The sequence below is a fragment of the Sus scrofa genome, chromosome 13 (assembly GCF_054392235.1).
Source record: "Sus scrofa isolate SSC_HxYL_T2T_F1_AM1 chromosome 13, Sscrofa_HxYL_maternal_Yorkshire_Landrace_v2.0, whole genome shotgun sequence".
NCBI classification, from domain to species: domain Eukaryota; kingdom Metazoa; phylum Chordata; class Mammalia; order Artiodactyla; family Suidae; genus Sus; species Sus scrofa.
This window is the reverse complement of record NC_139395.1, coordinates 35,826,991-35,840,914: the sequence shown is the minus strand read 5'-3', so window position 1 is coordinate 35,840,914 and position 13,924 is coordinate 35,826,991. Positions and strand designations below refer to the sequence as shown.

The 13,924-nt window shown below is 40.2% G+C and overlaps 1 protein-coding gene and 1 long non-coding RNA gene across 51 annotated transcripts in view; one reads left to right on the top strand and one right to left on the bottom strand.

Moving 5' to 3' along the window:
- Positions 1–13,924, top strand: part of LOC146397254 (uncharacterized) — a 113,482-nt gene that overhangs the window by 94,478 nt on the left and 5,080 nt on the right. The gene's annotated exons all lie outside the window — the stretch shown is intronic.
- The window catches only part of ARPP21 (cAMP regulated phosphoprotein 21), a 154,477-nt gene continuing 149,731 nt past the window's right edge, over positions 9,179–13,924 (bottom strand). For all 50 annotated transcript variants that reach the window (XM_084987687.1, XM_084987638.1, XM_084987641.1 and 47 more), the window contains 2 exons: positions 11,070–11,218; positions 9,179–9,951 (listed from right to left, as the gene is read on the bottom strand). In XM_084987687.1, the coding sequence (XP_084843813.1) occupies positions 9,694–9,951; positions 11,070–11,218 (407 nt within the window). In that variant the 3' untranslated portion in view covers positions 9,179–9,693. The remainder of the gene's footprint in view (positions 9,952–11,069; positions 11,219–13,924) is intronic.

Sequence of the window (13,924 nt, the reverse complement as noted above, 5' to 3'; positions counted from 1 at the left end):
AAACTTGTTGCCATACAGTTGTTCATAGTATTCTCTTATGGTTTTTTGTATTTCTGCTGTATCCATTGTGATTTCTCCTTTTTATTTATAATTTTGGTTGGGTTCTTTCTCTCCTCTTTTTAGTGAGTCTGGCCAGGGGTTTGTCAATTTTGTTTACCATTTCAAAGAACCAGCTCATGGTTTTATTAATTTTCTCTATTGTTTTTTGAGTCTCTATTTTATTGATTTCTTCTTTGATCTTTATAATTTCCTTCCTTCTGCTGACTTTAGGACTTTTTTGTTCTTCTTTTTCTAATTTGTTTAGGTGGAGGGTTAAGTTGTCAATTTGACGTCTTTCTTCTTTTTTGAGAAAGGCCTGTATCGCTATAAATTTCCCTCTGAGCACTGCTTTCGCAGCATCCCATAGATTTCGAGAGGTTTTGTCATCATTACCCTTTGTTTCAAGGTATTTTTTAATTTCCTTTTTGATTTCCTCATTGACCCATTGGTTTTTTAGTAGCATGTTGTTTAGTCTCCATGTAGTAGGTTTTTTCTCTTTCCTTTTCCCATGGTTGATTTCTAATTTCATGGCATTGTGGTCAGAGAAGATACTTGAGATAATTTCTATGCTCCTAAATTTATTGAGATTCGCTTTGTGTCCCAATATGTGGTCAATTCTTGAGAATGTTCCATGAGCATTTGAGAAGAATGTGTATTCTGCTTTTTTTGGATGTAGTGTCCTGAAGATATCAATGAAGTCTAACTTTTCTATTGTTTCCTTTAGGATCTCTGTTGCTTTATTGGTTTTCTGTCTAGAGGATCTGTCCATTGATGTGAGGGGGGTATTTAGGTCTCCTACTATGATTGTGTTCTCATCAATATCTCCCTTTATGTCTGTTAATATTTGTTGTATGTATCTGGGTGCTCCTATATTTGGGGCATATATGTTGACGATAGTAACATCCTCTCCTTGGATGGATCCCTTAATCATTAAGTAGTGTCCTTCTTTGTCTTTCTTTATGTCTTTTGTTTTAAAGTCTATTTTGTCTGATATGAGCGTTGTGACTCCTGCTTTTCTGTCATGTCTATTGGCATGAAATATTTTTCCCCACCCTTTCACTTTCAATCTATATGTATCTTTTGTCCTAAGGTGAGTTTCTTGTAGGCAGCATATTGAAGGTTTTTGCCTTTTTATCCACTCAGCCACTCTGTGTCTTTTGATTGGGGCATTCATCCATTGACATTCAAGGTGATAATTGATAGATGATTATTTATTGCCATTTGAACCTCGTGTTCCAGTTGATTCTATGGTTTTCCATTCTTCCTTTCTTTTGTTTGTTTTTTTTTTTTTTTGGTTGGATGGTCTCCTGTTATTATCTGCTTGAGTGTATTTTTTTTTCATTTTTTGCAAATGCAATATTTGGTTTTGGCTTGTGGTTGCCCTGTTTTTTAAGTATGCTAACCACTTCCTATAATTGTGTGTTTTAGCCTGATGGTCCTGTAAGTTCAAACACTTCATTACTATATTAAAATTAAGAAGAGAAACATACAAACAAACAAAAAGGGTTATTTATTTCCTAACATCCCTTGCCCACATTTTATGGTTTTGATGACTCTTTTTTATTTTTTTCTTTTTAATTTTATTTTGTTTGAAGCATGTTCATGATTAAATCTGTATGCTGGCTTATTTGAGTGACTGCTCTCTGATTGTGGTTTCCTCAGTCCTAGTTCTTCCTCTTCTTCTTCTTCTTTTTTTTTTCTTTTCTTTTTTCTTCCCTTTCCTTCCTTTCTTTTTGGTTTAGAGAAGCCCTTTCAGTATTTCTTTTAACCTGGGTTTTGTGTTGCTGTATTCTTTAAGTTTTTGTTTGTTGGAAAAAATTTTTATTTCCCCTTCTATTTTAAATGATATTCTTGCTGGATAGAGTATTCTAGGTTGCATATTTTTTCCTTTTAGCACTTTAAATATCTCTTGCCATTCCTTCCTGGCCTGTAGTGTTTCTGTAGAGAAATCAGCTGATAATATTATGAGGGTTTCCTTGTAGGTAACATTCTGCTTTTCTCTTGCTGCCTTTAGGATCCTCTCTTTATCACTAACTTTTGCCATTTTTATTATGATGTGTCTTGGTGTGGGTCTATTTGGGTTCAGTTTGCTTGGGGCCCTCTGTGCTTCCTGTATCTTGAACTCAGTATCCTTTAGATTTGGGGAGTTTCCATCGATAATTTATTCAAATATATTTTCCATCCCCTTATCTTTTTCTACTCCTTCTGGAATTCCTATTATGCGTAGATTGGCCCGCTTTATATTATCCCATAGGTCTCTTATATTGCTTTCCAGTTTTTTGATTCGGTTTTCTGTCTGCTGACCTGATTGGGTGATTTCCATTATTCTATCTTCCATATCACTGATTCGTTCTTCTGCATTATTCATTCTGGTTTTTACTGCCCTTAGTTTAGTTTGTATCTCTGCAAATGAATGTTCTAGTTTTTCTTGGCTTCTCCTTATATTTTCTAGTTCCTGTCTGAGGGTATCTGCATTACTGTTCATATCTTGTCTTAATTCCTTCAGTATTTTCACTATTTCTCTTTTGAACTCCAGGTCTGTCTGACTGCAGAGATCTGTTTCATTGTTGACTGTTTTAGGTGAGTTCTCCTGTTGGTTTGACTGGGGGTGGTTTCTCAGCTTCTTCATCTTGCTTGTTGTTTTCTTTCTCCTGAGGGAGTTGTACTCTCCATTATCGGGCAGTGTTTGCCTTGTCACTGCCATGGAATGTTTCCTGAGGGCTGGCGTTGTTGGTCAGTCTTTTTTGAGGCAGTGTGGCTTTTCTGGAGTGTTGATGGGGCTAACAGGGTTTCTTTGAAGCAAAGGAGGGCTTCCTGAGGGCAGACAGGACTGTGAGGTCCACACCACGATGGTAGCAGATTTCACTTGGTCAGGCAGAGCTTGCTCTTGTGTTTTTAGGCTGTGGGGTTTTTGGAGGGAGTTGGCAGTGTTGGGCAGCTGTTCCTCAGGAGTGCAGCACCCCCTGGGGGCTGGAGCAGCTATCTGGGTCACTGAGAACCTAAGAGGCTCTTCCCTAGGGCATCCCAACTCAGAAGGACGGCCTGAGAATATAGACAGACCTTTTCACAGTTTGGCCAAGCTTGTTGTATCTTTTCTAGGCTGCAGGGGGTCCTGCAGAGAGCTGGCAGTCCTTTGCAGCTGTTCTGCAAGAGTGCAGCACCCCCTGAGGGCTTTTGCAGCTAGCAGGGGCGCTGAAAACCCAAGTGGCTCCTCCCCAGGGCAGCCCGACTCAGAAAGACTGTCTGAGATCTTTTCACGGCCCGGCCAGGCTTGTTGCAGTTTTTCTGGGCTGCAGGGGGTCCTTCCTGGAGCTGGCAGTCCTATGGAGCTGATCTGCTAGAGCCTGGCACCCCCTGAGGGCCTGGGTGGCTAGCAGGGCCGCTGAAAACCCAAGAGGCTCCTCCCCAGGGCAGCCCAACTCAGAAAGACTGTCTGAGAATTAGCCAGATCTTTTAACGGCCTGGCAAGGCTTGTTCTAGCTTTTCTGGGCTGCAGGCCTTTTCTCGGGGGATGGTGGTGTTTGGTACTGCTCTGCGGGGGTGTAGCCCCTCCAAAGGGCAAGCAGGCCTGTGCAGGGACAGCCCCTGTGGTGGTATGCTTCAGGCAATTGTTGAGGCCAGCCCTCCCGGATGGCAGGTAGCCCCATGTCCGGTGAGTGTGTAGGGGGTGGCAGGGGTGGCGGGAGGGGATGCACTGGGAAGCACAGCTTTCTGCTAGCTAGCGGGCCTGTAAGCTTGCTGTGGCATGGGGGCTATTTTATGGGGACCCACCCCTTCTTCTCTCTCCTCCCCAGCACGGGCACAGACTAGGCTCTTCTCCCAGGTTCCCTCTGATGTGGCTTTCCACTTCCCCGCCCCTAGAGTATTGCTCCCTTCCTCTGGGACAGCTTTGTTTTCTAGTCTCCGAGGCAGTCTCTGCCCTGTCAAACTTGGCAGACCGGTTTCTAGACCTCCCAAGCAGTCTCTGCTCTGCCCCGACCCCCCAGCCCTTTCCCAGGTACTAACCTCTGGAGCCGAGGACTCGGTGCCCAGCCCCCACCCAGGCATCTCAATTTTTGGTGACTGTGCCCGTAGTTCTGATGGTCCTTTCGGTTCTTGATCGGCTTTTCAGAACTCCAACTTACTGCTACACTCTTCTCTGCATCTGGAGATTCCTCTGTTTCATTTGATCTTTCCCCCGAGTAGGTGACTTTCCAGGGTGCGGGATCCCTTTCTCCTCCTCCGTTCCCTTTTGGGAGCGCCTGTCCAGCTCGGATTCACCTTCTCTCACTCTCCTCTTTTCTCTTGTTTTACCTAGTAATGTCACGAACTTCTTGCTGTTATTGGAGTTTAGCTTCTTGGCCAGCGATTGGTTGCTGTTCTGTGCGAGTCATTTATTCTGTAGATGTGCTTTTTTTGTTGTGTTTTTGGGAGGGGGGTGAGCGTGTCCCCCTACTCTTCCGCCATCTTGAGTCACCCTCTGATTTTTTTTTTTTTTTTTGGCTGTGCTCTCAGCATGCAGAAGTACTCAGGGATCCAACCCATACCACAGCAGTGACCACACTGGATCCTTTAACCACTAGGCCACCAGGGAACTCCACTCATTATTTTTTCTTTCTTTTTATGGCCACACCTGAGGCATGTGGAAGTTCCCAGGCGAGGGGTCAAATTGGAGCTGCAGCTGCAAACCTATGCCACAGGCACAGCAACACCAGGTGGATCCTTAACCCACTGAGCAAGGCCAGGGATTGAACCCACATCCTCACAGACATTATATCAGGTTCTTAACCCATTAAGCCACAATGGGAACTCTATTTTTTATTTTTTTAAATGAGGGACTAGATAGTTGATGCCTGGTTTCATTACATATTGGGCATACTGAGTATGTTGCGATGGAGACTTGGAAGGCCACTCATGCTGTCCTCATTTTCAGCTTAGTCTTCATTTGTTTTGTTCTCACAGGTTATAGGAATTGTGCCTTGTGAAGAAGGTTAAAACAGAGAACTTACATACAGAAGTTTCTGTCTGAGAGGGGAACATATCGCTAAAGCTTTGCAGTGCATAAAATATAACTGCTAAGATTTAAAAGATCTAGAAATCATTTCTGACGTAGCCCAACAATGCTAATGGTAACCATAGCTCAGTGCCAAACCTTAGCTGTTATTGTGTTCATCTCTGGTTTCTGAACGAAGAGCCTTTTCATATCTAATCCACCCTACTTGTTGAGGCCCACAGATCTTTATGAACAATGGCTGAGATCATATTACCTTTCATTCAGAAATCTTCAGAAGCCTCTGGCTGCCCATCAATGCTCAATGGCTTTCAAGATCATGCCAACCAGCTCACTGTGCATTTCCATGTATTTGATCTCTCCCTTTCTTCTATGCATCACCTACCACTCCAACCAGCATAAATGGTAGTTTATGTTTTTCTGTGTTTTTTTCTTTTTCTTTCTCTAGGCATTGCTCCTGGCTAGGCTGAGGCTCATCCCTGCTTATGTCTGCAAGCCCAAATTCCATCTATTAAACATAGTTTAGGTCAAAAGCTGCATAAAAACCATAGTCAGAAGCTACCTGTCCCTTCTCCGAAATCATATTTTTATGTGTATTTTTTAAAAATAAGACCTATGGGAGTTCCCTGGTGGCCTAGTTCTTAAAGGATCTGGCATTGTCATTTCTGTGGCTCAAGTCACTGCTGTGGCCCAGGTTCAGTCCATGACATGGAAACTTCTGCATGCCACAGGCGCACACTCCTCCCCAAAAAAAGACCTGTGACTAAATTCTTATGTTTTAAATGATTTATGCACTGGTATCATTTATTCTGAAAACTCACAAACTTCCTAAAGGCAGAGGGTCCACATACTGAGGCATGAGGTCTTGAAATTAGTAAGTCACAATAAAAGCTTATTGAAAGAATAACTGCATAAATCACTTATTCTTTTGTACTCACATAGAGATGCGAAGGATCATTAACAATCCTTCACATAGAGATATCGATCGTTTAAGTCAACAGCTAAACAGTTATAGACTTAGTTTAATTTTAGATGTAAATACAAAATATCAAGTCCTTTGATTTTAGGAATTAAAAAGAAAAAACTGAGAAATATTGGCACCAAGGCTTACCTTCCAGATTACATATTGATGGAGGAAATAGTGCACACAAGGGGCAGTTACCAGAAGACATCAGAGCTAGAAGTTAGGGTGGTGATATTATATTTATGTTTTGATATAGTATAATATAGTATCTATAGAAATAAAAGATTTGAACTCTTGTTTAAAGATTCTCTAATACATGTGGCTCATAATATTAGTCATTAGATATATTCTGTGAAAAAAGGATATTGTGTTCGAATATGTTTGAGGACCTAAGCAAATGATGCTTCTCTCTTGGCAATTAATCATCTATAGTGACATACTAAAGGTTTCTAGAAATCAGATAGCTTTTAAACATATTATTTAACCTTCATTAATCTTATCTCCCAATCATAATTGCCCTTGGAACAGTCAAGTTTCATCTAACAACTGTAAATATCTCAAGGAAAAAGTCTTTTAGAGAAAAATACTTTAGAAAACCTGTTCTAAGATATTACTTGGATTGCAAAACACAATAGATGTGTTCTAAATCCACCTTCAGGATGAGATATTTACAGTCCTTTCTGTTTGGTCTGTGAATGATCAAGTTGCTTGTGAGGGAAAGTTTCAGGGTACAGGTGATGATGGGCATGCACCTCTGTCCACTGGATGTACCTGTGTACACAGAATACAGGTAGCAGGAGGAAGGGAATGCAGAAGCATCCTATCACACACCAGCTGCTGGCAACAGTGGAAGCACTTACTAGATTGCAAAAACTGATTTTGCTGCAGCTTTCTTTCCCTTGATTGTATCTGCTTTGTCCTTCCAACCTTTCTTGTGAAGCTGCTGTGGTTCATATGTTCCTCAGTTATTTTGTTACAATGATTTATGATGTTATCTAAATCCTCCAACTACACTTATAATTAAATACGTAATTCCATTTCCATAATGTTACATAACACACTGTCTTATCCTACCTCACGTCCTGGGGAATGATATTAAAACAATAATATAATTATGGCTGAAATTCGCTGGTATCCTAGTTAGAACATTTAGTTCCAACTATCACAGAATTAACCAAATGTAAGATAAAACTTATGAGAATAAATCTATGGGCATTAAATTTATTTGTACTCTTATGTTGAATTATGCCACATAATTAGGATATAATCAAGTAGGCAGTAAAATACTGCTGAATGCATAAGTCACTTGTGTTCTCTTTTACACTCACATGGAGGCTCGTTAGGGATGCTGTGTTTGTGTATCTATATATTTGCTTATGTATGTATCCACAGATCGCTATAGAAGTTTATAGATTGAATAACATGTCATTTCAAAATGTGATTGTAATAAGATTTCAACCAATACAAAAAAAATTAAATGTTCTCTTGACAGTAAGTTAAATTCTGGGAATTTGTTTCACTGATAAAAATCACTCTCTACACAACCACCTCAAATATTCTAATGAAAAAAGCATAATATAAAATTATTAATGAGGTGGTACTGGATACAAACATTTAGAGAAAGTAAGGAAGAAGGCTCTGCTTGAAACAATAACCAAAGGGATTTGTGCAATCAAAGTCAAATATCCAAATATGAAAGAGTGTAACATATTTTGAGAAGAATGGCCAACAAGAAAGATCTATCTATGCTTAGCATGATATATGTTTCAAATTCATGGGAAAGAAGGCTGAATAATTTAGGAATCATTAAAGAAATGCTGAAATTTTCTCAGAATTATGTGAAAAGAAAATAAATATTCAGACTCATATTTGGATCCTTGAATTTGGGATTGCTGCCAAGATCAGAGGGCTGCATACAGAATATATTTCAAAAATGAACCTGTATTGTTCAGCCCCCTCTTTCTATTAAGGTGAGATATTAACTAGGCAAACACATTGCTTCTTCTCAGAGTAACTCTTGGTTTAATAGCTACCCAGCCTATTAGCTTAATGGCTCAATTAAAAAAAGGCAACATCCACTTTTTAGAACATTTTTCGTAGTTAGGGCTTACTTATGATGAAGAAATCAGTAGACTGAGATTTGGGGAAATGGGACAGACTTCACAAAGAATGAAGCTAATGAGAGTATGTATAAAATTCCCTGTTAAGGGAAAAAGAAAATGATAGTGTAAAATTAAGGGACAGTAATCTGGTAGGTAACGTTTTTGACTAGCTACTTAATTCTGTTTCCAACAACATGAACATGGAAAAATCTAATATAGAGAATGTGATAATATAAAAAACAATAGGGGTTATCCAGATATAATTTGCAAATTGTAATAATGGTTTTTAGGTGGAGAGTGTAAAACACAAAACTGTTGGTCATTGTACTGTCATAGCAAAGTGAAAGCTGTGGGGTTTTATTCCCCTGTTAAATACCTCCTGGAAGGGCCAAAGGTGATATTCAGAGTTCTAATGTTATTTTTCAAAGGTGGTCGTAAAGCAGTCTTACGTGCAGAATTATAGGGAGTTAAACATTTTGGGATTAGATAGGAACAGTCTCCTTTTAAATGTTTTGTGTGTGTGTGTGAAAGTTCTGAGTTTTGTAACCAAATTCTGGCTATATTTTGCCTTGTTTTAAATTATTCCAACAAACATTAGTACCTTTGAGTTACAACTCGCTGTCAGTACTAGGGGTACTTTATATTGTATGATTTGATATAATGGGTGAAATTAGACTGTGTCCCTTTTAATTTCCCACTAAACAAAGATAACCTTGTTTTCCAGGTATATGATGGGACTTGAATGGAGATGGAACAGGGTTTGGTATAGGGCTGCAGTCACCAAAGACAATCAGATTTTTCTAGTTGGTGAAGTATGGGCCTAAAAGTAAAAGCAAGGCATATATTTAAAAAATGTGGAGTCAGTGAATGGAGAGATGGATGTCACTTTATTTCCAAGACCCCTGTAGTATTACGATAAGAAACTACATTTGGTTAAGTGTTTGCCTACCAATGTGATGCCAGTTCATCTACAAATACCTGGAACCTCTTTTCTGTGCATTATTCTTGAATAGTGCTAAAAGGGGAATAACAATGACACATAAGCCAGAACATATTGGAACAGAGAGTGAAGCAAACTAGTGGTAAAAACATGACCTTCCTCCATAAGGTCAAATAGTTTTATTTTGATTAAACACTACAATACAGTATATATCCATTAAAAAAAGAAAACTCTATAGTTATATAAATTATTCCTTCCATTCATCAATTCTTTTCTTTACCATTACAGCTTTGGTACAATGTGATTTCAGTATATAATTTTTAAATACTTTTAGCATCACAAACTCAACACAAAGTACAAAACTAATAATCCAAATTAGGGATATTATCATCTACACAGTGGTATTCAGTGGTAGGAGAAAATCTTACCTTGATGAATTCATGTCACTAGCTAAGCTATAAAGGCATACCTAGCAGACATGACAAATATGCACCATTAACCAGCTAATGTGTGGATTAGTCTTTGTTTTTTTACAGAATACCAGCAGCAGTCATTTGGGTGTTGAGTGAATACCTAAGTCCTCAGTGAATCTTCCCACCTTGCTCTTCCCTTAAAGGCCATGAGTAATATCTGGAGAAATGTACCACAGGCAGAGCGCTCAGAACTTGACCTGCCACCCGGCATTGCTCATATTGGCACAGTTGGTCCTACAGCTGGCCGACATCACAGGGACAGTGCTGGAAGGGCAGTGAGGGCCAATCAGCCTAAGGTTGTTTTGAGGGGTAGGCGGTGTGACGTTACAGTACACAGGCATTCCAGTGGCTGGGAGGGACCCTTGGCCTGCCTGGTTAGGTAGCATGATTGGCTGTTGGTATGACTGCTGAGGGAGTCCTTGAGAACCCTGGGTCATCGGCACCTGTGGGGAGACACAAGACAGAGCCCTGCATGAAGAGGTTATTTTCGGGTATCCAGTGAGCTACAGTGGTGACACCAGAAACATCCAAGCTTTTGGGTCTGACCTAAGAGGTCACCCATTTCAGCTCTACCTTTTATTAGCTGTTTCACATTGGACAAGTCACTTAACCTCTCTGATTCCATTTGCACAATGACACCTACTTTGAAGTACCCCTGGAAGGATGGGGCAGATGCTGTACAGTGCTTGGGACATGTGAATGCTCAGAAGGGGTTAGTTCTGAGCCTCCTTCCTTCCCTTCTTCATGGCCCTCCAGGGAGTGCCATCTGGCCTCCCACTCTAGATTTCCCTCAGCTTTGGAAAGCCATGCTCCTGTGTTGGTTTTAGGCAAAGAATGTAGTCTGGAGCCACTGATAGTAGGGGCTTTTGTCCCAGGAACCTACCTCACTCTCAACCTGCAGCTTTACGGAACATCTAATATGGAGATGGAGGTAGAACCCAATGCAAGTGTGAATCAGGGCAGAAGGACGAGGATAGGTTCTCCAGGGCGAAGAGCACCTGGTGCAGCTAAATGTTAACGACTAATGTATTTCACTAACCCTCCACTCCCCCTCCCAGCATACTTCAGAATATACCTTCCAGAAGCAGGCATGTCATTTTTAAAATACTCAGTGTGGTTCTAGTCTGGAAAATGTCCAATAAATGCCCTTTAAATTATTCTGAGATATCATTTAAAAATCTAAGTTAGATTTGTGGTGAAATGAAGTTTCTTTGGGTGTGCACAAAAACAAATGAAAATTTGTCATGAGGACTTTCTCCTAATAAGTACGATTTCAATAGAATGCCCAAAGGTCTGCATGAATAGAACTTTAAAGAATTTTTTTCCCATGAATTGACAGTTTAAATGAACAGGACATTCAAAAGGCATGGTAGTTATAGAAACATACATTTCCCATTTTCTACTTGTCTATTATGATCTCAACTCAAAATCAGTCATCAACAATGGCTATGCCTAGCACCTACCACCCAGCCAACCACCTGATCTGGGGACAAACCCACAAGTCTGTACTTTGGCACGTTCCACTTCATAAACCACGATTTTCCAAATTACTGATATGCACCTGATAATTAGACATGGTTGGGTAGGAGACCATGACGCTTTGCACTGGAGTTCCCTGTTGGCTGCTCATCACACCCTGACTCTGAGGTGGCTGCTGCACCCCCATGAGGCTTTGGAACCCCTGTTGACCAGACAAGACCGGCTGGTAACCTGTGAAGAGAAATAACTTTTTGAACTAGTTGTGCCAAGAACAAAGATGATACTGTAGGGTTAAGAACACTTCTTCACAAGGCAACCTTCAGACATTTCAATCTCCCAGTCAGGAATGTTTATTTCCTAATAATGCCTGTTTTGCTTCTTAGAGTGGATAAGGGTATGACTCCCCCCAGCTCACTGATCTTTCCATCCTTAAGAGTGGTCCAGTGAGTAGTTTTGACATTGATAAATTCTTTAGGACACAAAGATGGCAACCTCTACTGGCACTGGGTGACTGCTTCAAATTAGCCTTTTCAGGTTTGTCTTTTGCTTTGGTTTCGATGATATTTGGAGAAGTCATAGATTATCAAGTTCTATGCTAATTCAGCTGATTCATTCTCTTACCCTCTCTCTTTTCTGCACTACTTCACTTCATATAGAGATCACCAAACAGCCTGTTAACTTGGGATGCGTTCTATTTTCCCCAGTGAACAAAATGATTCTTTATATGATTCAATGTTCATTGCCTTACACAAAAGGCTACAGCCAGTGAAATGTGTGTCATGGCTTTTATTCTGTTTCAATCACTAGCTCCCAAGAGAATGTTCTGGCAAAACACTCCCAGAAGTGACCATGCACATGTCATAGATAGTATACAATTCGGCATTTAAAGTATGTGTCTGGGGAGTTCCCATAGTGGCTCAGCAGTTAACAAACTCGACTAGCATCCAGGAGGTTGTGGGTTTGACCCCTGGCCTCGCCCAGTGGGTTAAGGATCTGGTGTTGCCATGAGCTGTGGTGAAGGTCACAGACGCAGCTCAGATCCCGCATTGCTGTGGCTGTAGTGTAGGCCGGCAGCTACAGCTCCGATTGGACCCCTAGCCCAGGAACCTCCATGTGCCGTGGGTATGGCCCTAAAAAGATGAAAGACAAAAATAAATAAGTATGTATCTGGGAATTCCTGCTGTGGTGCGATGAGATTGATGGCGTCTTAGCACTGGGATACGGGTTCTATCCCAGCCTGGTACAGTGGGTTAGGGATCCAAGCCAGCTGTGGCTTGGATCTGATTCCCTGGCCCAGGAAGTCCATATGCTGCAGGGCAGCCAAAAAAGAAAAAAATAATTAAAAAAAAGAATGTATCTGTTTGTGACCTTCTGGATGGTTCAGCTGGTTGGATTTCTTTTTCTTTTTAAATGGACTAGAATTTACTTAACTATTCTAATCCCTAATATAGGATGTAATTTAAAATGCATTCTTAAAGGAAGGCTATGAACTGTCCGTACAAATATTGAGAAGAAAGATATGACTTAGGTAAAAATGACTTGGTGATAGAGAAATGAAACAGATTTGCTTCATCCTGGAAAGTAAGGTGCTTCCAGAGTTCATACTATTAACTACACTGAGTGCTTTGGAGTCAGTGGAACTGCTGTTTTCATACAAATCACTGAGAGAATCTTTAAAATCCTAGATTTTCTTAGCGTAAACACTGTTTTACAACCAGATTTTAAAAACTGAAAGGGTAAAAAATTCCTAATCAATGTGTGTTGTTTATAAATAAAAAATTTTGAGTGTATGTGAAAGTTTTAATTGAGGAAAGGTAAAAATAATATATATACTTTGCTGTCCTCTGCTATGCAAAAATGTATTTTCACTCCTCTTAGAAATATTGTGGAAACATGTCTTGCAAATAGGAGACAGCTTATTTCATCAGATGAGATGGAAACAAGGTCTGGTCAGTTTGGAACACCTAAGAGACCAAATGAGGGGATAAGCCAAGTTGGGAGGCCTAGACTGTGCCGGCCTTGGTAATGGGACAGGTGTGTAATCTGGAAAGTTATCCTTTGACCTTCTTATGTGTCCCCCTGCCTTTTTTTTGGCTGCACCCATGGCATGTGGAAGTTCCCTGCCTAGGGATCAACCCTGTGCCACAGCAGTGATAATACCAGGTCCTTAACCCACTAGGTCACCAGGGTACTCCTCTATCCCATTTTATTTTTTATTATTTGATTTTATATTCACATTACTACCCCTATTCCATTTTCATAGTGGGCTAAGTTATTTTCAATTCTTATAAAGACACCACATATTAAGAATCTAATTAAGGGTAACAGCCACCATCTCTCCAGTTACCCTGCATCCATGGCACACAGTCAAGCCTCCTTTCATATGCTCTGAGGGTCTATTTGATATTAATTACACCATCAAAGAGGGTTTGTACAATATGAAAAAATCAGCAGACTTGAGAACAAGAACTGTGACTTAAGGCCATATCATGGTCCTCTCTACCTCTCAGAATGCTTCCTATTGCAGGGAGAAATTTCTTATAGGATTAATTGCAAAAAACTGTTTTATATGATTTCCTATCATCTAGATCTACCACTCATTCATATACTCATTGGCCCTGAAAAAAACCAGTTGCTATTTTACTGTTATTATGACGTTGTTCCTAGCTGCATCAAATTCACTGAAGCAAGAATTGTGACATATGTAAGAAAATAACTTGGTAGAACTATAGAAAATTCATGACCAACAGCCTTGCTTACCATTTCCTAGTTCTAGAACAAAGAGCAGATAAGGTGAATGCATTCCCAAGTCCATGTCATGGTGAATATAATGGAACCGTACCTCTAGCTGATGATTCAAAGTACAGGTTGAAAATGAGAGAAATGTCTTTTAAGAATCTGACTTATATTTGGTCTTATGCTAAAAGCCCAGCTGGG